Consider the following 23,941-nt stretch of genomic DNA (forward strand, 5'->3'; position numbering starts at 1 on the left):
GCACTGAAACAGTTTTTGGTTGCTGTAAACATTCTCCCCATCCATACTGCCTGTTGACAGACATGGGTAGCTGACTACTGTTACCTAATAAGTAAGCTAGCAAGCAGGTTTGACAAATGCATAACTAAATACAGGCAGGAATACAAAAGTCAAGGGATAAAGTCACATTTGTATAATGAGAAAATCATTAATTTGCAGATGTTGTTTTCTTGTATTCTAAAAACAGTTAAACTCACACAAATTTAAATTAGCTGTTGTAGTAATTCATGTTCACAAAGTAAATTATCAAAGGTAAACTTAAATAACAACCTGTGTTTTGCGCCCCTTTGATTGTAGTTTCATCTTTTCAATGCAGCGACGAGCTTTCAGCTCTGTGAACTTAGTTGCGCTGTTGTTTCCTTAGAAACGCCTCAGACGTTGGACTTTGCCAGAAACCTCCATTTCCAGTTGGCTCTCAACTTGTTCACCCCTTCACTCAGCACTGTGCATTCAATCTTCTTCTCCTCCCTCCATCTCTCCTTTTCTATTGTTCAGCTGGGCCGTCTTTCAGCTGACGCTGTGGCTCTTCTTTCTTTAATAAATCCTCTGATTCAGAGTTTTCTCTCAGTATATTCATGTGTTTGCTTCTCACAGAGGAGTTTTTATGTTCCAGGTCCAAGAACCAACATAGTAAATGTTCTTCATAAATAAATCTCACTTTAATCTCATGTATATCTGGTTACTTATTACAGTTTCAAATATGTTTGCATTCCAGGTAAGGGTCAAAAGTGCACATTTATCAAAAAGGCCATGGGGTTTTCGTGATCTGTCTACAAATGCATAAAAAACAACTAGGTTTTGTTTTGTCATCTCCTGCTTCCACAGCACCTTAACACCTAAGAGAAAGGAAACAGTTTTAAATTCTTTATCATCAATATTGTTAACAACACTATAACTGTGTTAAATACTGATATGATACAGAGACTAAAGGTGCTACCTGATGTGGGTCCACGGTCACTTTCATTAAGGCCAAAGAATAAATGCTAAAGAGAAAAACAAAAAGAGGAACAAAAACTAAAGGAATACAAGGGGTTTAATTAATAGGTGAAAAAGGGAGAAGAAAGAGACAGTCAAGAAGTTAATATAACAACACACATCATAAATACAGAAGATGTAAACTCCTTCACATTCTCTCTTGATAATCTTTGTCTTGTCACGTAACATTTCACACAGAATCTACCAGCTACAAGAGAAAACTTTCAAAATAGAAACAAACAATGTGAGTATGTACCTTTTCCTCTATTTCCTTTACTTGTCTCTTTTGCAAGTCAATTCTGTCCTCCAGCTCTCTAATTCTCTGCAAGGCAAAGACAGACGTGGTTAGGGTTCACAAAATCTGTATAAATACAAAACTAAGACCATTTGGCCGGAACTCATACAATCTAACAAAAGAAACAGTTGATGAACAGCTAATAAGACCGTGATCCAACTATTCCTGTGTATGCTCCAAATACTCTGCCTCCTTCCCATCAGGCCTTCTGTCTCCATGGTAGCTGCATTGGGTAAGAATGAGCTGCCATGGCAACCGAATAGCAGATTTAACAGTGAGCAGTGGAAATGACTCCATCATTGAGACTTAAAGCTCGAGCAGCTCATTCACTGACTGCAGAATAACATGCTAGTGTTAAATCTTTTATTTAGCTAGAGATTATGTTAGTGTGATTAGGGTGAAAAAGGGAAGATACAAATTCATTGGCAAACACACTTGGAATTCTAAAATTAAAACCAGCTTTTTAATTAAATATCATCTGCTCAAAATGCATCTTTGGTGGAGCTGATGCTACATGATTCAACCAAACACAGCTTAACCATTCATTGGGGGTAATTAAAACAAGCAGTTGCAGTCTTAATCACTATACCATTGAGTCAGTCAGGACATAAAACCCCAACTGAAACAGTAGTAAAATTTATTTAGTAAGTATATTTCATGAGTAGCTGATTAGAAATGTGTTTTAAGTGTTCTATGGTTGGAGATTAGGATAACCATGTTAGTATGTTACAGGACAACTGATTCAAATCAAATTTAAGGTGCAGTGGTTGTTGATGTACTCGATGAATCACAAATACTGTACGAGCCATGGGTGTAAAACTAATGTGAGGGCTGCAGCGTGGAGGGATTCTGAATGAGTGTGGGGGGGAGGTCTTCAGATCACAATGACACACACACACACACACACACACACACACACACACACACACACACACACACACACACACACACACACACACACACACACACACACACACACACACACACACACACACACACACACACACACACACACACACATACACACATTCTGTCACATCCTGTCACTCCTCCACTTCTACATATGCACATACAGTTAGGGTTACAGGTTGCACAAACAGGGATACTGCATCTTTCTCATAGCACCAGAGGTCTGGTGGGGTCAGACGTTTCAGACAGGGACCAGGGGTCAGATTGAGGGAGGGCAGGACTCAGTAACCTGACTTTATTTGTTTTAAGCCTTACCTGCTGGGCCTGCTGTAGGAGCTCCATGCGCTCCTGTAAGATCTGACTGTCAAACTGCCGGCTCTGCCTGAGAATCTGACGCCGCAGCTTTTCCACGGCTAGCCTCAGCTCCTCCCTCTGCCTGTCTGTCAGCGACTCGGCCACCGCCTGGCAGGCCGGCTGCTCCTGCTGCAGAGCGCTATACAGCGTGGCCTCCAGCTCCTCGATCCTCTGCACAGCCAGCCACATACACACACATACAGGTACACAAACATACATGGACGTGCACATGCGCATGCAGAAACACACACAGGCATGCACAAGCACACACATTGAGGCACGCACACAAACGGATACACATATGCACACAAACGCACACACACATACATACACACACCACTGTGACCATGGCAGATATGAGGAACATTGTTCCACTTTATATTAAGGGTTATTTAGGCTTGATCTTAACATGGAAACTTCATTATATCAACATCACAAACCGTGTTTTTATTCTGTCCCCTACAAATTAATTCCACCGTTTCCTGACTGTTGCAGCAAAGTTACCATGTAAAAAACAAGCTTTCACCAACACAATATAAAGTGGAAACATTAAGACAAACTGACCAAATTAAATTGTTAGAGTTTTATAGAGAGTGATCTAAGTGTTAACTTTTGTTTTCTGGGTGCAGCATATTTAAGTCAGAAGGGGGAGAATGTTTTAAGATCATTCATGCTAAGAAAATCTTACTTTAAAACCGTATTATTATTCTGTCTAGAATATTGATTTAACTTCACCAGTTGTCTCCTTGAATCAGGTTACACAGGATATTCATTAAGGCATTTTATCTCTACGTTTTCCATAACTTAAGAGGAAGTAGATCAATGATTGGCCTTCTGAGAAGATATAAGAGCAATAAACCAATAAACAAGAAGCCAAATATAAATTCAAGTCTTAACATTGTTGACAAAATTTAGACGTAAAAGATGCAGTATCCCAACACAATTTTACCTTTATGGAGGACGTTACATTAATGAGGTTAAATGGGGTTCCAAATGTTTATGTGTCATGCTGGAATGACAATGTTGCACCTATGCATTCCTACATCACTTTATCATGAAGAATTATTCCTCGTTTACGATCTTGGTTAATATTGTAATCAATATAAATGAGTGCATTTTGTTTATTTGAGAGGCTTTGGACAACTTTAGTTGGGACAGAAACTGCTCCGGGCTCCGTACCATGTAGGACTGATCCAAGGCCTGCTTCCTGTAGTCCAACTCTTCCTCCAGGAATCCCTTCTGCTTGCTGAAAAGCTCCTGCAATAAGATGTGACAATAAATAATACAGGACATGGTATCAAAAGTGAACAGTGCATACAGTAGAAACAGCAACAACCTGAGTGGCAAAAAAAATAAACAAGCAGATAAATAGCTTGTTTTGTGTATAATACAATATATTGGAAAGACTTTTGCATCTTAAAGTAAGGCAGTCAAAACAAACAAAGTGTTTGTGCCCTCATGGTAAATTGATTATTCACCTTGTCATTTTCCAGGTCGATCATCTTCTGTGTGAGGGCGGCCTCTGTGTTATCTATCTGCTTCAACCACTGTACAGGGAGGAAAGGCGAGTGATTAATGCGTTCTCAGATGCTAAGATAGCTGTATTATTACCATGCATATTTAACTTTACAACTGACTTGAATGTAGTGACTGTTTTCTGAATATATTAAGTATTAAGGCAATGTGTGTCCACTGGGTGTCAGCAAAAACACAACATGTCTGAGAGGACTTTCACTCACTTTTTCACACAGTGAGATAACTGTCCCTGCTTGGATCACCGCTACCTGCTCTTCATTTCTGAGATTCTACAGAAAACACGACAGAAGTTATAAGAGACCGAAATTTAAGTATACCAGAGATTAAAAAAATTAAAATCTTATTTCAATCCAACAGTGTGTTTGAACTCACCCCATTATCCCCCAAGATATCCAGTTTCTTCATCAGCTCAGGAATGATTACATCCTGCAGGTCAAAACCAGACACCACGTTTACTGTATGTAATCTTAAAAGGAAAAATAGTCTGTGTTTGTGTAAGTGGGGTTAACCTTGACTCCCTCCTGGTGGCAGTAGACCTGCAGGGCACTGCTGCTGTTCTCAGGGAACGCAGACATGTGAAGATTAAGGGCAGGAGATCTACGCTCCCTCTCCTACAGAAAAATACACACCATGTTAATACTCATACACACACCAAAATACTTAATGACATCAGCCAGACTAGTATTTCTACAAGTCCAACAGTAATGTAATAGTTCATCTTAACATTGATGGAGGCGCACTGCAAATGACAGATAGTTAATGTAACAGAGTGTGAAAAGGGAGTGAATGAGGGATTTACTTACATGACACTGAAAACATGGTCGGGATCTGCCAAAATGAGGGAGGTGGATACCCATAGACTTAAATGGGAAACCAAACTAGGGAGTTTAAAACACATGCTGAAACTCAAAACTGAGAATGTGATCTCAAACAGATGCTACTTTGTCTACATTCGGAAACACCTGACACATAAACAGACGCAATATCAACTGATATGAGTGATGCTAAATGCCTTTGAACCTCTAGGTCAGTAACCTCACTTGTTTATTAACTCAAATATTGAAAAAAATATATGTAATTTGAAGATAAAAGATTCAAAATCCCTAAATTATCCTTCATTGTTCATCATTCCTTAACTATCCATGGGCATCAGCTTTAATATTATGGGAAATGTAAACAAAACGTAGGACACATGCAAAAATGACCATGAACATAGATGGGATTGAATATTGAACTTAAAAACATTTTTATTCAAATAAAAATTACATTCATCTTAACACAACATACTCTCATTAAAAAAAACATTCCAGTTCAGTGGAGGGGGTTTGAACACAGCTGCCATGCAAAACAACGAAAACACAGATGCATAGGGAGGAGGACTCAAGTGTGTATGAGTGAACAGTGTGTCTGTCTGTCTGGTGGGTCACTGTATGTAGGTCTTGCGTCTGGAACTGAGATTGTTGTCGCCTCCTGGTGACAGTTTGACATTGGTGCAGTCTCTTACTTCCAGTTCAAGCACCCTGAATTCCAGCAGCTCATTCTGATCGCGGGCGTCCTGAACCTCGGCATGCAGCCGCGACTCCCCCTGTTGCAACAGACACATCTACACACACATGCACATCTTTTTTAGAATGGTTTAGCAAGGTTTACAAACATTATGAACACTCTGAATAATGACTGTCCTGTAGATATTATATTTAAAAAATGTTTTTCAAATAACTAAGAATCCTCCCAAATTATCTCATAATAGTATTGAATCTTCTCAAAATAAATGTCACTTTTTTCTTCAAATTATGGCCAACTCATATTACGGGCCGGGTTTTTAACCCTTTTTGGGATCAACTTTAGTTCATTAATAGAAAATTGTCAAATGCTGAGAGCTGGTATTGAATGCTTGCCCAAATAAATGAGTAGGGACAAATTATATCTACCTTCTCGTGAAGTTCCTGGTTGGTCCTGAGCAAGTACTGCTTCTCCTCCACCCACTTTGAATCCTGCCATAACAACCAAACACAACATCAGCAAAAAAAATGACACTGGCAGGAAAGGGAAAGGAAGGAAAGCACCCACAACACCATCAATTGTACTTCCAAATGACACATGCAGATGAACCGTAGACACAAACAGACTGGAACAGAGTGGCAGTGGCAAAAGTTTATTGATCCAGAGAAATAAAGACTTCTCTTTAGATAACAAGTCAAGGAGCTGCATTCACAGTAATCAAGAGTTCACAGTAGCAAGAGGAACGGAAGGCAACCCCAGGTGAAAAATAGCAGAGCAGCAAATCAAACTCACATTATGGATCAAGCCACAGTGGAACAGGCAACATGCAGGAAACATGCAGTGACAAAGGAAAAACCACAAATGAAGAAAATAAGAGTAGTGATATGAACCATGATAATTCAAATGTTACTCATGATAATCAGTAGGTATTAATTAAGGTTCTAAAAGTCTGAAGATATTTTAATCTACTTATATTGACAAAATAGATATTTTCTATTCTTCTACAGATGCAAAGGTCTGGCTTTATTCTGAGACCAAGCTGATTTATTAGGACTTTTGTACTAAATTCACTAAATTCAATGTAAACTGTATTTTTGAAACCAGAAACAGTAAAACATTAGTGGTTTAAGATTTTGTAAATAGAGAAGCACTGATCGCATTTCTCTTGGCCAATTCCGATTCCAGTCTGACATGCCTGAATCCAATTTTTGCAGATTCTGATTTTCTTTGTAAGAACTATAATTGACAGTTAAACTTTTATTGAAAAATGATTTCAACCGTCCAGAAGTCAGTGTAAACCGTCAAAATTTTAAATGTTATCTTCTTAGTTTATTGTTATCTATAGAGCTTAATGCATAAAAAACACAATAAAAATGATAAGATATAATTGATTGTATTATTATCTAAAAACGTTTGATTAATAAAAATCGTGGCAGAAGTAGTTCTAATTATGTATTATATGCTGCTTAGAGCTAGTGTTAGGACATTAAACCGGTCTCAGCCCTATTTCCTATATATTTACTGTATTTATTACTGTAAAAACATCTCCTTCAAACAACTGTATTTATGCAAGTTTCTCACCAAAAACTAAATTTCACAAGATGACAGTTTATTACATCATGATAGCGGTTGAATTTCCCTTCGCCTAATACTCATTTTTACTAAAGTGCTGGTTCAGCATAATAATGCAAGTCAATGCAACCTTTGTTAACATTAGCCGGGTTGTTGTTCCTCCACGGCTTATTTTGAACTTGCAGTTGTGAAGTTGTGACAAATTGCGAGCTTTATGTCTTCTTCAATCACGCTAAAGAACTTCCACACCTACACATGGCTGAAAACCGTACGGTGACAATCTGCAGCCGATAGATCGGTGCATCTCTACTTGTATATCCATTTCTTCATAGCTGACAGGAACCATAGTGGTTTAGGCCTCCTCTAAAGGCTCATTATCACTGAAAGGCCCAATAATAAGAAACAGTACCAACAAGGAGGGATAGAGTGTGTGGAAAAACATGCAGAAGTGGCATCAAAGGATTCTGCGGCAGACGTGGTCAGCATAGCGCCAGACTAGGAGCAGAGCAGCCAGACAGACATGCAGGAGGGCCAGTGAGAGCAGGACCAGTGAGCTCCTGTCACCGTCCCCCGTCTTTGTTACCTGCCCCCTCTCGGCCAGGGCCTTCTCCAGATCGACAATCTTGGCCTGGCAGCTGCTGAGATCAATCTGCATCTGCTCACGTGTCTGTGGAGGGAAAGATCAGCCATCAGGGAAGATGTGTGAAACAGAAGAACAGACTCTGAAAAACATATTTCAATTATTTACTAGACTTGGAAGTTACAGTATATTCACTTCTTGATGTCGAAAGTGTGTATAGTTTATTTACAAAGTAAAGAAAAACGTTAGAAAACTGTAGGGTCATGGCTAAATGGGGCAGAGTGATAAAGGTGGTGGTACAAACCCTGGCCTCCCTCTCAGCATCCAGAGAGCCCCCCGTCTGCTCTTGGAGAAGGGCATAGGCCCGCTGGAGAGCTTGGTACTCTCTGGTCAGCTGACGGAAACGAAGCTCAGACTCTTCGCGGGAAATAATCTTTATTCAATGAAAAAAAATTATTAAAGATATTAAAGATATATTTAAAGGAAAGAGCGTCAAACAAACACACAAACCTTTACCTAAACTAATTTGTAAGCCCATCAGTTATCAGTTATCCTCAGGTACTAAGCACTACACTCCCACCTCGACAACAGGGGAGGGGACTGTGTTCAATTGCGGTTTATAGTCTTCAGCTCAATATTTAAAGGGACAGTGTGGAGGATTTGGTGGGATCTAGAGGTGTGGTTTCAGAATGCAACCAACTGAATACCCCTTTGCTTACTTCTCCCTTTCATAGAATGCGGTATTATGAAACTAATGCAAACATAGTTGTGAATATTATAATCCCCTTCTGCTATAAGATCCGTGGAAATGCTACACACTGGCCGTTTAACACAATTGTCCCAATTGTCCTAAACTGACACAACCTCGGTTTAAACAACCCTGCGTGCACCTGGATCCTAGATTTTCTTTTATTTCCTCCCCACTAGTCCGCAGGTGGTCGGACATACCTCTAACCAAGGTTGAGTTCTATACTCCTTATACACATAAGACTGTTTGGCCAAACAAAGGTCCAACACCACATTAAAGTCGTTGTGGGCCAGATCTCAAATGATGATGAGGTGGCATTTCTGAGGGGCAAGCCGACCCCCTCTTCCCAGACATCAGTAAAACCATAGAGCTGATTGTGGACTGTGCCAGGAAGCATCATAAGTCTTATATTCCGCTGGAAGTCGACAGGACTCCAGTTTGACCAGCAATAAGTACCCTGAAGTGCATATTACCGAGGACTTTAAACGGACTACCTCAGACTACTGAGGATAATCAAAGTTTCACAGAAACGCGTTTACTCGACTGCAGTGCAGAGCATCCTGACGGGGAGCTTAAAAGCCCGTTATGGCAACTGCTCCTCTCAGGATATGATGGCCCTGCAGAGGATTGTGACACTACGGGCACCGCACTCCACCCTGCAGAGCCTTTGTAACAAGAGGTGCATGAGCAGAACTATGAGAATAAAGGGAGCCCAACCATACCAGCAATAGACTGTGGACACACTGGGAGACTGAGGACGTGTTCTTGCCTTGAAAAATAAACTAAAACATACCCGTGGACATACTCCTATGTTTATGTATACCTGCAATACAGCCATTCACAGTCACTTAACTTTTTACTTTCCCTTTAACTTGTTTACAAATTTTGCCAATTCTGGTACAATTTTTAACAGGTATTTAGTTTACTTAGCTATTTATAATTTATTGTACTTATTGTACAATGTATTGCGCATTGCTTGGGAGTTTGACCCAAGAACATTTTATTATAAGAAACTTCCTTGCATAAATATGTGACAAATAAAATCTCTTGAATCTTATATCTCAATATTTTAGCAGTACTTCTCTCAGTTGTTAAAACTGTAGAGCATAGTTTAAATTGATTCTTTCAATGCTGACAGAGATTTTCTTACCTCTTCCAAATCCTCCTCTGGAGTTGCGGGCGTGAGGTCAGTGTTGTAGGAGGTCAGAGAGGAGGTCTCCGAGTCTATCGACTCCTCATCAAATCCAAAATATGTCTCCACAACATGCCTCTGCAGAGAGGAAGAATATGAACATTGTTGAATAAGACCCCAACCTTAAAATACATTTAGTTCTAATTCAATAAAGCTTTTAAATCCACCACATATGTCTACCTATGACTATAACTCGTCAAAACAAGGCAAATCTGATCATATCAGATCAGGTCTCCGGTGCTTCGTTACTTCTTTCTTTAAATGAACTCTTTCAAAGCCCACCGAGTCCTTACCATCATGTTTATAAGTCATCTCCTGGCAACCAGAGAAGTACAGACAGACTAGGGCACAGAGGCAAATGAAGGACGAGAAGTAAAGGATAAGTAGGATGTACTCCGTCATGTTGCAACCAGACCAAAAACACCAACACAATCCTATAAAGAATATCCCCCAAAAAAGTATTCTTTAGTAACGTCCAGAAAGAGCAATTGCTTTCCGTTGCACTCCCACACAAAATGGAAACAACAAAGATTCTGGTGACAATCAAAGTTCTCCTATGGAAAAAACAAAATTCCAGCTTCTGCTTTTTGTCTGCAAACTCATGTATTCAGCTTATTTAATTCATCAAAGAAATGACAAACTTCCAGGTGCAAGTCCAAGAGAAAAGCTGATGTGCCCAACCATGTATCCACTTCGCCTAGGTGATAAACTGGTTCTAGCAGGAGAGGTAGGAGAAAATAACTGACATGCATCCACAAACTCCTCCTCCTAGCAACATCATAGAATTTAAAAGGTCCCCTGGCGTAGTAGCCCAAACATGCACACTCCCAATTAGTTACCATAATCCTTTTTCCCTTTGTATTCATAGACAAGGAAGCAGAGATGAAAAGACACAAACTGTTGCACACAAATTTAGTTAAACATGATCGTGCAATAACAAAATAAAATAAACAACAAAACAACAAAAAGAAACAAATAATTTCCCTCTATCTTTGGTGGTTTGTTCGTGCAGGAGTTGCATGTGTGCTCAGCGTGACGCTCCCAGCTGTGAGGGATACTGTCATCACTGTCTCCTGAGCCCAATTAAACACAAACATGCTCAGAGGGACACACACACACACACACACATACACACACACTCAATTAAAAACAGTACTTAAAAAACCGTCAACCACAGATAAGGTAGTTGCTTAGATACGCACCACTGGCCATTTCAAAACACTTACTTTGGACAGTTTGGGAGGTTTCCTCCTGTTCTTTTTGCTCATCACCAATCGGTCACGTTCCTAAAGACAAACACACAGTCCATCAAGATCAAGACCAGACTCATATCAGAGCTTTAGACTCAACATGGTGAGCTGTATAGGCTTCACACAACTCAATCAAAACAACAACGGGCATCACAGTATGTTCTTTCATGCAGCAGTGTCTGCAAAATTTGAGGTCAAATGTGAACACAAGAAAATGAAAGTACAATCACTGATAATTGAGATAAAGTGGTGGTAGGTGGAATCGCTTGTGATGAGTCGGGCTGTGATGGGAAGGTACAGAATGTAGATTTGGAGCAGAAAGACAGGTGAGGATGAATAAATGAGACTCTGCTAATTAGAGATTGTGTAGGAATGTTCTTACACCAATAATATATTCCACCAAACAGCCTCTTCTGAAAATATATAACCTATTCCCCTTATCCACAGGGATCCAAAAAGCACAGAGGAAGAAATTATGGGCTAGTGCAGGTAGTCCCTGGTAAACCAAAATGTCTTATGGAAGACAAACTCCCAATTCAGATTCAGATAATCCTATTTTCATATGTCAGTGATGTCATATCCGATTATTTTATTATTTTCCAAAAATATTCCAGGTTATATGTTAAAAACAGCAACACTTGACACACTAAAACCAATAAGAATTTTGAATGATTTCTTCACAAAACATACTGTGGTTTGAGAAAAATCCTAACCTGCGTGAGCTCATCAATGATGCCGCGTTGCTCCGAAACCTGCAGCTTTAGGAACTCCACTTCCTGTTCCTCGTGGGCATGGCTCAAATCTGTCAGGGAGCTTGGCCGCTTCAGCTGGGACTGAATGGATTGTTGCTGTGACGGGGGTCTAGAGGAGGCAGCTTTTTCCTTCTAAAGGAGAGAGACAGAGAGGGAGAAAGGTCACGTTATGATTGTTTAGAGAATTATTTCATGCTTCTCCTCAAATAGCTAGCTAGTAGAGGTCCCGCTGCCTTTTTGATGATAATCTCAGGGACACTCAGCATCTGCTATTTTCTACTAGTATCTGAGCTTTGGATTCATCTTTAATTAGAGAGAAGAGGATAACAACAGAGAGTGGTAGTAGTAAAACATGTACGGGATGCATCTCACCATCTCGGCGTTGTCTCGGCTCAGGTTCTTCAGTTTCTCCTCCATGCGTTGCAGCGTTTGCAGGAGGTCGTCATTCTTCTTGGACAGCCGCTTGTTCTTCTCAAACAGTGGCTTCATCTGGGACTCGGCCTCTCGCACCCGCTTCAACTGGACAGAGGAAGGAAACAGGGAAGGGGAAACAATGTAATCTTAAATTTATTGGTGACAAGGAATTTCCAGTTTGAGCAGGAGAGACAAGATGATGGCTGAAGGGCTTAGAAAATACAATGTTTTAACACACGTTTCATAGGCATGTATGTTTACTTATGTGTGTATTTCTGTACTCTTAGTGTAGCAATATGTGTGTGTATTTGCATTCCTAAAATCACTGCATGTATTTACTTCTGTGTGTGTGTGTGTTTGTGTTTATTTGCATCCCTATAAACATTGCAAACATGTTCTGCTGTGTGTACGTGTTGCTCACTAGTTCATTCCTCTCGTCGGCCAGCAAAGCATTTCTGTCCTCCAATTTCCTGATGACAGAGTGGAGCTCCGCAATCTTCAGCTGGAACCTCCTCATGTCACGCTCATCTACCTCCTGTGGAACAGGGGGGAGAGGAGAGGAGGAGGAAGATAAAAACTAAGAAAGGGCAGGCAGGTAATTGAGGTGGATGGGAAAGAGGAGGTGATTGGATGAAAGATGAGAGGCCATTTCACTGTGAAACTGTTGACCTGTGTGTGCAGTATACACAGTAGATCCACATGATTCTCATAAATGTATAAACTGTATGTGCAGGTGTGACTTAATGTACAGATTTTCCTTGTAACTAAAACTCAAAGTCCCTGAGATTAATTTTAATTAAAAGGGTGGCATGGGTCCTGCCATAAAGCCTTTCTAAAGAAACAAAACCTGCAGTCTATTATTTTTGGTATTCAGTAAAGGTGCCATCAAGGACTACAATTTTTGCTTTTTCTATGATGAAAATGTTGTGTAAATAACCAGTAAAAGAATAAAGCATGTGAACATTTGAGAATGACATGCACATGTACAGATGCATGTGTGTACCTGGTTGTTGAGCTGGTCTGAGTTGTCCCCCAGCCCAGGCACCAGCTCTCTCTTTGGGCTGCCGTGGTTGTGTCTCTCAGCCTCCCGTACCTGACCCAGCTGCTCATCCAGAGCATCCTTCTGAAGCTGGAGCTTCTGGTTGTAGCCGGCCTGCAGCCCCAGCTCCCTCTCCAGGGCACCCATCACTCGGTCCTTCGACTTCAACTCATCCATCTATAAGAGGGATGGATAGGAACATGGTGCAGAAAAAAATACATGAAAAATGTTCATGAAATTCAGCAAAAATTGTATCTGGTTTATACCAAGTACATTGTTCTTCTGTTTTATTTATGTGCAACCAATTGGGTTTAGCAATACACAACTTTTACCTTAAGTCCCACACTGGCTACAGCTTCAGTATAACAAGATGCATACTACAGATTAAGGGAGCGAAAGTGTTTTAACTTTTAAAGCATAGTGCTCCAGCTGTGATTAATTTATGAAGCTTTGCTCTAGCTTTGTGTTCACACAGATTCTTCTGACAAATGTTCCCTCTACTTACCTCTGTATTTTGTTCTTGAACGCTGTTCTTTTCAGCGCTGCCTGCTCTCCCTCAATGAGCCAGGTTTTACTATTTTACAACTATGGTTCCAAATATTATTAATTCTTCTTGCTCAAATATTCCTCTACAAACAGCAATACCTGATGTAGCCCTACTGTAGGCAATAGGGTTAATGAGTAACTGCAGCAGGTATACAGAGTTCTCTTTTTGCAGATAAGAACCACATGTTGAGATACACTGAGACAGACAACACAGCAATTAGCCTCTAGCCTTCATACAAGGTCGGTGAGATAAACTTCAGAAGCAGGAAAACAGATGATGATGGACTCAAATGTGGTTGAGGTAGACAAGGAATATAAAAACAGCTGCTGGGTTTGTCAAGATAACCGATCACAGGAATAATATTATATGGTTTATGGGGCAGTGTAAGATCTATCTTTTTGTTATTAATTTCTAATGCAAGTTAGCTTGTTGTGAAGGACATCCCAGAGCACTCTGCAGCGGAGACCCAAGGAAGTGATCATTTATGGTATTGAATTTTAAAAAGGCCCTGAAGACCAATTTTCTCAATGAGCTTTGTACTTATTGAGTACTACTGCAAACATTTTATTACAACGATAGATATTTCAATTCAGAGATTTCTGTCTGTGTTTTGCAACAAGTTTTTAACTTCTAACTAACTTACTGCTTTAACTTCATGTTCATCTAAATGGGATTTGGGGTTTGCTTGGTTATCTTGTTTTGCCAGACCACTGGCAATAAAACCACACCCACACGGTCCTGAGGAGGCAGATCAGCTCAGTTTTTCAGTGTTAAACACATGGGTGTTATTGATTGTTGCTTATTTACTCATAAATCTTTAAAATTATTGAGAAATATAACAGTGCTGGCAAGTTGATACTGTAAATAAAAATATCCAAACTGGCCTATGAAGGTAAAAAAAGGTTAAATAGATGTAAATTTAAATGATCTGGAATGATATTACAGAGACACCAGCAATATTTTAATATATTAATCTAGTAGCTAAAGACTTATGTAGTGTCTCTAATGTGTGACATCCCAGCAGAGTGTGGCCTCACCAGTCGGCGGATGTCTCTCTCACAATCACGTTTGATGCGGTGCACCTCGTCCTGGTGCTGTTGGTAGGCAGTGCGGAGATCTGCTGCTTTGGCTTTATCGGCCTGCAGGGCATTAGCATGCGCCTCTTCAGCTTGCTTCCTGGCTGTCTTGTGCTCCTGGATCTAAAAACAAACACATGGGCACAATAATATTAATACACACAAATCCAAAAACAACAAAGAGAGTGACACATTTAGAAACACACGGCCTATCCCATTAGACAGTTGTAATGATAGCTGTCCTGTTTGTCTGGAAAGGCTACATTGAAACAATAGCTTGGCAACAGGCTTTTCCAGCCTGTTTCCTGTTTTTCAGCAGCAAATTCACAAAAGTTTACACAGTCGAAGAACACACACACACACACACACACACACACACAACTTACACACACACACACACACAAACACACACAGAACAAACAACACAGAAAAAAATCCAACACAAAACTAATTATATCATTTTGTGAGGTCACAATACAACAGCAAAACACAACAAACAAACCACCACAGTTGACAGGTTGCCAACTTACCACAAAAAAGTCTTTATCAGAAGAACAAACAATGCCCTAAGAAAAAATCCAATCTGCAAAACTAATTATATCATTTTGTGAGGTCACAATACAACAGCAAAAAACAACAAACAAACCACCACAGTTGACAGAGCTCCAATTCATTAGCAGCTGAGCAGAAGCAGAGCATGCCAGATGTGGTTGAGCAAGACAGTGTAACGTGTAATACTTGGGTGTATTTGGTGATGTCCCAGTTAGCAAGTTCATATTTTTCCACGATCTATATTGAAAACATAATTAATCCTGCATTACTGTCACCTATACATGCTATAACCTACCTCCTGCTGTAGCTTTATCCTCTCCCCATCAAAAGCTCTCCTGGCCTCCTCCCGAGCCTCTCCCAGAAGAGCGTTTTTGAGCTTGTCGGCGGCTCCGTCTCTCAGTGCGTTCACGAGCCCCTGGAGCCTCTGCACCTCAGTATCCCTGATCTTGATGGCCCGGGCCAGCTCGATTTCATGCTGCCGAGCCAGGTTCTCACGGGCGCCCGCTATCTCACGTAGCTTTTCTTCATGGAGTTTGGCGCGCAGGTCGGTGAGTGCAACAGCATGTTTGTGCTGCTCGAGCTCCCGAGCCTGCCGCTGCTCCTGGAGCCGCTCGCGGAGCTTACATATCTGGGAGAGGGGCAAATTTTGCCATTAGAGTTGCATTGGAATTCAATCAACCAGTCATTATACAAATCAGAGGCTGCCAGTGTGTTCTTCCATTTTCCCCAATACTGTGCTCAGCACTGTGATGACTTAATTTGCAAGTTTGTGCTTTAAGTGCTGGCACTCTAAAACTAAATGGATGTTTACTCCTCAACAGGGAGCAGTAGACACATAGAGAACAGTTATAGCTCCTGAGCCAGTTGAAATAAAGGTTAATTCAAAAAGAGATTTCCTTGCATGCACATCCAGATATCTTTGTCTGCTCAGATTCATTTTATCATGAAAATCTATTCAACGCATCTGTAAACCTGTCTCACCTTAACGGTCAATATCATACTTTATGCACTGTTGGCATTACCGTTGCTCCACAGGCCCTTCTGCAGATGTTTTTGTATGCACAGTGCGTACATTTTTGCCCCAGAAAGAGCTGACTCCAGGTACTGTTACTGCTAAGTACAATCATGACGGATGCAGAGAAGGGAACAGAGGCCTGGGAGAGGTGGTTTGTGTGTCAATCAGATGATACAAGGAGAGGCAAACCACCTAGACTACTTTTCCAAGACTAAGTACAGTGTTAGAAGGGCCGGCCCACATGCATTAATAAAACCATGTTTACATGAAATTTGGAAGAAATATTAACATGTAGTGAAAATCCAACTTGTGGAACTAGTTTTAGACATTAGCTCAGCTCATACTGAGTACATCATCATCACCATTATTACAGCTCCTACTATAAGTAATACTTCTGCACAAGTGTGCTTGTATTGAATATTAGCTGCAGTGAAAAAGTGTTCACTTTTGTGACTGTAATAAAGTCGATCTTTTTAAAAAAAACTCTTCACCACATCATTCTTCTTCTATTGCGATGATTTCTGGGAAACATTTCCTTCACTTCCTCCTCCTCCTCCTCACCTTGCCCCTCTCTTGCTGCAGCTCGACCTGGGTGTCCAGAAGTTTGCTCCTCAGTTCCTCGCTGGTGGCCTGCACCGAGTCGGTCATCCCCTCCGATTTCTCCGGCTTCCTACCCTTCTTAAGGGGTGGAGCCGTAGTGGCTGCGGCGGAGGACATCGCAGTGTGGCAGCCCAATCAGGACGGACATAGAGTGCAAGGTGTGGCGAAAAAGGAGGAGAGAGTCAATCGCTGCTCCACCTCCGTGCAAGGCTCTGCATCATCATCATATTGTTGTCAACTCTACATCATCGCTGGAGGTTGCTGAGAGTTTCTATTATAGAGAGAGAGAGAGAGAGAGAGAGACAGACAAACAGAGACAAAGTGAAAAAGGGCGAGTCAGTGTTAAAAACTGGGTTACACCAAACTACTCTGCACAATGCACTGGACCCAAGCCACATGACGCACTACCGCCTGGGGAAAACAGACTATTTTTGGACTAACATTTACACTCTCCTCTGTCACCCTCCTCTCTAATATATACATGTGGCATGGGCCATTTATAATCACCCTATTACAGTCCATGGACTTATGGGCCTCATAGTGCATGAAAATGTGTCTGATGGTCCCGGGCCTCTCACATCTTCCTAACACTTCTCTCTCAGTCGACTAATAAATTAAATATTTAACCGTTATGATTCCTTTTCTAGACATCCTGTGATCTGTTCTGTACCTGCTCACATATTACACAGAATAAAGAGCTGTTGTGTCACGGCCGTCCAGAACAAACTAATACTCACATATCACATGAGCACTCGTTTATCACTTTACTGCAAATTCCCGAAACACTGACAGTCTCTACTAATGGAGTTTAGGAGAAGTCTCCTTGGAGATTTGATCTGGAACTATGTGCTTTATTTAATATCTTTTCTATCGTCTTCTTTTTGTCTTCACACCTTTTAAATAAATGACTGATTCAAATAGATAAGCGATCGACCCTTTGGACCAGGTGAATGTAGAGAGCAGTTGCCTCGATTACCGGCATTTCATCCTTCTACTTTATCCATCAGTGCAATACAATGGCAAGATTTCTCTCCACCTTTCTCTTTCTAGTCACACTGGATTTACTGTAGAGAGTGGTGATTGGTATTGTTTTTCTAGTTATAAAACATCAGCAGCAAAAAATCCTGTCAAATGAGAGCTAAACAAGAGAACGTTCACAAATAGTTGATTATCAAAATAGTGGCAACCAATATGGTTATCACCAACTGAACAACACAAACCAAGGGAAATACATAAGGATTTAAATTGATGACTAGTTTTCTCTCTACTCCTCATCCTTTTTTCCCTATTTAGAAGGTGTAATTTTGGCATATTTCATTATGAATTTGTTGCTAGAATGACCCACATTCCCTGATTTGAAAGTAGACTCCTTTAATCTCTTCCTGAAATAAATTGTAACCCAGTAACCTCCCAGTGCTTTCTGATGACTATTAAATAAATGATGAAGCGATAAGGGAGATAAAGCATTAAAACTGCAGGCGCCTCCATCTTTGTCCACACACACATTACCAAACATACATACAACATACACAGATGGCAGCAATAGTTACCAAGGCAACCCTTGCTCTCAAAAAACGCTATTCCTCTCATAGGAGACTGTCACGGTGGATTGGAAACAAGCAGAGATACACACAACGGCATCGTATAGGGACTGCACGTTTGAAGAAACACATGTACACACACACATGATTTTTGTTATCGGTCCGATCTCTGAGCCGAGGTTGACTGAGAGACAAAAATGCAGTGATGCCGGAGGGCGAGGAAGCTTTCTTCCACATGGATTCTTACAGAGCGCGCACAGTCAAACATTGGAAACCAGTGGGGATGGGAGAGGAAGAGAATGAGCGACAGGATGGAGGAGGATTAAGCCTATAGGAGAGGAAAGAGTAGCAAAGTGAAGAAAAACAAACATGCAGACCTCTACCAGAGATGGAAACCAACCTTCAACCCCCCCCCTCCCCTTACATCCCTCCACCTCCAATTGCTGGCATGGTGATGGTTACTGAGCCGACGCAATCAGTGATCTCAACCTCATTCACAGAGACAGAAAGAGGGAAAGAGAGAAAGAGAGAGAGAGGGGGGGAGTGAGAGACCATTCACACACAGACAGCACTGACACAAGCACACAGTCTGTGAGTCTCGCACAGAACAACCAGAGACAGATACAAGTGACATCTATGCACATAAAAGCTCTCTACACTTATTCATATTACTAACAAACATGTCAATGATTTGTAAACAGAATTTACAAGAACAAAAGGACTGTTTTCCGTACGCTTTCCACCCTGCCACTGCTTTAAGCATGTGTATGCATGCCAGTGTCATCATCAGAGTCCAGATGTACCCACATTAAAATAGCAGAGAGGCATGGTGGCTGGTTTCACTATTATTTCTTTATCTTCAACTCTTCATCAATAATTTAGAGTACATGTTTTCACTTGACATGAGTCCAGATTTGTATATGCCATAAACCACACACAGTTCCCACAAAGGAACGGAAAGGAGCCACATGTTCTCAAGCTGGCAGCCAAAACCAAACTCTGAGAGTTTATTGGGGAAACTGGGACATTTTATAGGGGGGCCAAGATGGAAACACCTTTGATGTTAGTTCACAGAAGCAAACCAAAGCCAGCACAGGTCATACACCTTAAACTTCCTCATCTACGCCAATAACTAAACAGTTACCCAGCTTATATTGCACTAGAAAACACGAATGTTTAACAAAAACCTTTCAACAGATATAAAACTGATGGCCAAGATTGAAGAGTCATCATTGACCCTGCTATCACACACATATAGCTGATATTTATTCCAATATTCATACCTGAAGAAAATGATTATGACTCATCAATTCAATCACAAGTCTTATTTGGCAAAGAGTAAAACTGAATAAACAAAAAAGTGCACCTTCAAGACCTATTTAAACGCAGTAAATACATAAACGAAGCATTGCATAATCAAGGGTTTTACGCTGGTACCTGGCTACAACTGGCTGATGTTGAAACCTTGATCCTTTTAAAACTGGCTGAACAAAGACTGACAAACATATAGGTAGTTTCATAACTGCCTCAGGAAATCCCTGTTCTTTCTGTGAAATGACGGGCCTGTGGCCTAACAGGGTTACAGCAGTACACAGGAAGATTTATATTTAGGACAATTAAGGAAAAATCTACTTAAATGATGAATCGAGTTTAATTATGTCTTCATTTCAGTTCTAGTTGCTTCTTGTTATGAAAAGCCAAGTTGCTCTCCACTCACTTCCTGTTCTAGCTACCTGTTTTATCATATTCCTATTTTGCCTATGTCAATTAAGTGGAGTCATATTTAAAACAAGTCAAATGCATTGGAATGAGTATTGGCCTTAGTGCAATTCACCTGTCCTTGATGGATAACAGAAAATTAAGTCTGCAGAGAGATGTGCAATTGTCATGATGACATACATATTGTGATTTAGACACAAAAAGGCCTGATGTAGGAGACAATTGTCCCTAACTGGCTAAAAGAAAATATATTAATAAAAACCTTTTTACATGAGTAATTTGACAACAAGTCTGTGATGTAAAAGAAATATGTAAGAATGCACTTTAAGGCTAACTTTGTTCTTTAGCAGAGGTTATTTATAGGTTATTTATATAAGTATTGTCTATATTCTGTGTTTTATATGAAGTAAAAGCTGTTTGGTACACAGACATATTTGCAATGGTCACAAGTGTATTACACACTCACAGATGGACCTCCTTGAAGCTAGACAGACCACACACACACACACTCACATAGTGTCAAACATTAACTAGACTTCAGTGAGACATGTAGGCCCAATAAATAGATAAAAGAGATGCAAATGGGAGCTGAAACAAAGACTCATTGCTTCTTAATCTAGGTTAATAATCAACAGCGAGGGCGTGGACAGACTAAGATATACTCCTGTTTATACTTTGTTACAATGCCTCATAGGCTTATACATGTATATCGAGACAACACACACACATTCTCATTGAAGTAATATTAGCATCAGCAGGAGGTAGACTGTCAGAACAGGTCTGGCCACACTCCAGACATCCCTTCACAGTCCAGACACACACAAACTCACACACACGGCAGTCTAGCGATCCTCCAAAGACACGGTAAAGATCCCACCGACAGGCTGAGTAACCCGGCTAAGTGCAGCACTAGTGGCGCATATGACCTACAAAGCTACTATGCCAGAGGAATGACTACAAGTTATTGACCCCAATGACCAGTCAACCCAAACATATTAACAAGACGTCTCTCTCTCTCTCCAGCTCCGTGTCTCTTTCACATACATGCATGCCACCGACTCAGTTATGCTATTGTTCGTTTTATTGCTCAGGGTTTGGACCTAGTATTTATTAAGGTGTCAATTTGGTCATTCATTGCTGGAGTTGTGTTTTTGGTCCGTGCATCTGTATGCTTTTGCATGCATGGGTGCATCAGTGTGTATGTTAGCAGTGATAGCCTCTCCCCTCAGAAACACATGATAGTGCAGACAGTAATGCGATTAACCTTGCCCTTCACTCCCTCTAACTACACAGCGAGCACATTAATCAGTACTGGCTGGTGACTAAACCCTGGTTTATAGAAACGTCAATACACAGTACAGACATTTACTCATCTGTACCGCTCTTTGCATTACCATTACTCTCATATGTCTCCAAGAAAGGGTTATAAAGAGAGCAGTGAAGCAGTAAGAGAAATATCCACATGTGGGTATAGTCCACAGGGATTATCCTAGTAGCAGCCGCTTACTCTAAGTGCTGCACTCAGGAAAGCATGGGTATGGAAAGGTGAGATTATGAATAGAGAATTAATGGGGAGAATAAAATTAGGGAGAGGAATGCGGATTAGGCCAGGGGTAAACAGGACTCCCGTGAATGTAAGCATTCACTGATGTTATACCTCTAGAGCAGAGGTGCAGTAGTCGGTTTGAGGGTGAAAAAACACCATCATACTAATAAATGTGTTCCAGTATCTGTATGAGAGCTACCCCTTACTTAAAAAGACAACACATAATTAGCACAGTCTATGCACCATGGCTTTTAACAGCGTGCCCCAGAGCAGGCTGATCAAACAGATGTTAGTTTGCAACACATGTTGGCTGTCCACTGGGGCAGATCCAAGAGCCTGTTATGACAAACCCCGGCTGTAAACACAGAGGAAGGGCAGAGGAGCCCTGGATGCATGGCAGAGGACTGGTGTGGGGAAGAGGGTGGGGGGGATAGGGTGGAGATGTTGGGGATGGTTTAATGCGAAGAGGCCAGCTGTCAAACGGGAGATCAGAGTGCTGCTGGAGGGAGTCTGTCTGTCTGTCTGTCTGTCTGTCTGTCCGGCTGGCCAACCACACCCCGCGGAGACATGCATGGGGGGCTGCTGCAGCATCCTCCACCCACAGAGGTGTCCTCGCACTCAGTACCGGGTTGATGTGTCTGTCCTGCAGCATTGATCCGGTGTGTTTCTTACTTCCTCCATGGCTCGCTTAGGTTGGAGTCGGCCAGAGACCAGAGGTGGCACACGGGTCCACGCTGCAGACGAGATCCACATCCCCCGTGTGTGGGTCGAGATGAGGCAACGAAACTGTTTGATCGCCCAAAAACTCACATGACAAGCCAGAGATGACGGCTCTCTCTCTCTCTCTCTCTCTCTCTCTCTCTCTGTGCGCGCGTCCCCTCAGCGGATGAAACACGGATGTCGGACACGCGTCACGGCGGCTAACACCCTGTCAAGAGTCCACGAGGAGTTTATCTGTGATCACACACACCGAGAAAACTTACCTGGAAATGGATGTCCGGTGGTTACAAGTTGTATTTCCACCGCTGATACGATCCCCGAGCTACACACCGCATTCAGCTCCAGGCGTCTCCTCCTCTTGCGCCGCACGCTGACATTTCATTCCACGCCCACACACACACACACACACACACACACACACACACACTTGAGTGAACGCACGACGTCATCCGTTCCTGTACATTTCAAACACACGAGTAAGAGAGAAAAAATAAATATATAAATAAATAAAACTGTTTCGTTGCCCGTGTGGACGTGAGCATGGGGAGGGAGGGAGGGGGAGTGGGAGAAAAAGAAACGCCGGGCGGGCGTCGCCGGTAGCGTGATAGAAGCGCGACACCTGACTGCGTGTTCAAGAATGACACCGCGCGCGGTTAATGCGTGGACACGCATCCAGTGCGGGAGAAACGTGCGTCGTCAGGGCGTACGGTGCTTCAGACCATACAGACCAGACCATACAGACCGCGGATGTGTGCATGTGTTATGCATCCGCGGTTACAAACAGACCAACACAAAAGGAATGATGAACAAAGGATGGAAATGAGATTGAAGAAAAGATTTCTGTTTGTTGATAAAATATTGTCTTGTGTAAAAAAAAAAAAAACGTTATATTATATTATAAAGATACCCACTAAAAACAAAGTAATACTTTACAAGGCTAGAGTTGCCAGTTACATCTTCTTTTCATGTCTTTCCTTTCTATCTGCAGGGGTTTGTTTCACATTTTTAAACGTCATTATTTAATCTTATTTAATATTTTATTTACATTTACCTTTACACTATAATGTTTAAAGTGTTATTAGCGCTCTCGCATCCTGCATGGTGTAGGCTAATTGCTTTGTATCTGCTGTGCAATGAAGCCTACATTTGCTGTACATGAGATGAAGATGATGATGATGATGATGATGATAGCCAATGTACTATTATATAAGGGCCACTATGAATCTTGCCTGGGATTGTTGTAAAAGTATTATTTTTCCTTGTCATACAAACTCACAGTTATGCATTGTTACTGAAAAGCTTCAAATAAAGGTACCCTAACTCTCCTCATTTATTACATTCAATGGGGACAATGTGACTCGTCAAATTATAGAATGGGTGAAAAGAATCCGACAACATGAAAGCGATGTGAGTGTGACCCAGATTTCTGGAGGATGCATTACTTACGCACAGCTGCTTGTCTCTGCC

General features: G+C 41.3%; 1 protein-coding gene across 1 annotated transcript; it reads right to left on the reverse strand.

The window, feature by feature from the left end:
* Positions 1-1,002: 1,002 nt before the first annotated feature.
* On the reverse strand, positions 1,003-23,003 carry jakmip1 (janus kinase and microtubule interacting protein 1). The gene is made up of 22 exons (XM_054596953.1): positions 22,738-23,003; positions 16,910-17,219; positions 15,629-15,961; positions 14,743-14,904; positions 13,123-13,335; positions 12,541-12,654; positions 12,078-12,224; positions 11,667-11,837; positions 10,930-10,989; positions 9,662-9,781; positions 8,068-8,196; positions 7,767-7,850; positions 6,040-6,102; positions 5,613-5,711; positions 4,618-4,719; positions 4,481-4,534; positions 4,312-4,377; positions 4,051-4,119; positions 3,752-3,829; positions 2,534-2,743; positions 1,271-1,336; positions 1,003-1,053 (listed from the first exon to the last, which is right to left on the reverse strand). Exons 2-22 carry the CDS (start codon positions 17,063-17,065, stop codon positions 1,003-1,005), a joined length of 2,547 nt encoding a protein of 848 aa, XP_054452928.1. The 5' UTR covers positions 17,066-17,219; positions 22,738-23,003.
* Positions 23,004-23,941: the final 938 nt, after the last annotated feature.

Source organism: Anoplopoma fimbria, chromosome 4 (assembly GCF_027596085.1).
Source record: "Anoplopoma fimbria isolate UVic2021 breed Golden Eagle Sablefish chromosome 4, Afim_UVic_2022, whole genome shotgun sequence".
NCBI lineage: Eukaryota > Metazoa > Chordata > Actinopteri > Perciformes > Anoplopomatidae > Anoplopoma > Anoplopoma fimbria.

Coding starts and splice junctions, on each gene's coding strand:
- jakmip1 (XM_054596953.1), bottom strand. CDS start 17,065: ATGTCCTCCGCCGCAGCCACTACGGCTCCACCCCTTAAGAAGGGTAGG. Junction 11,838..12,077: donor GCCGAGACAACGCCGAGATG/GTGAGATGCATC, acceptor TCTCTCCTTTAG/AAGGAAAAAGCTGCCTCCTC. Junction 1,337..2,533: donor TCCTACAGCAGGCCCAGCAG/GTAAGGCTTAAA, acceptor TTTGCCTTGCAG/AGAATTAGAGAGCTGGAGGA.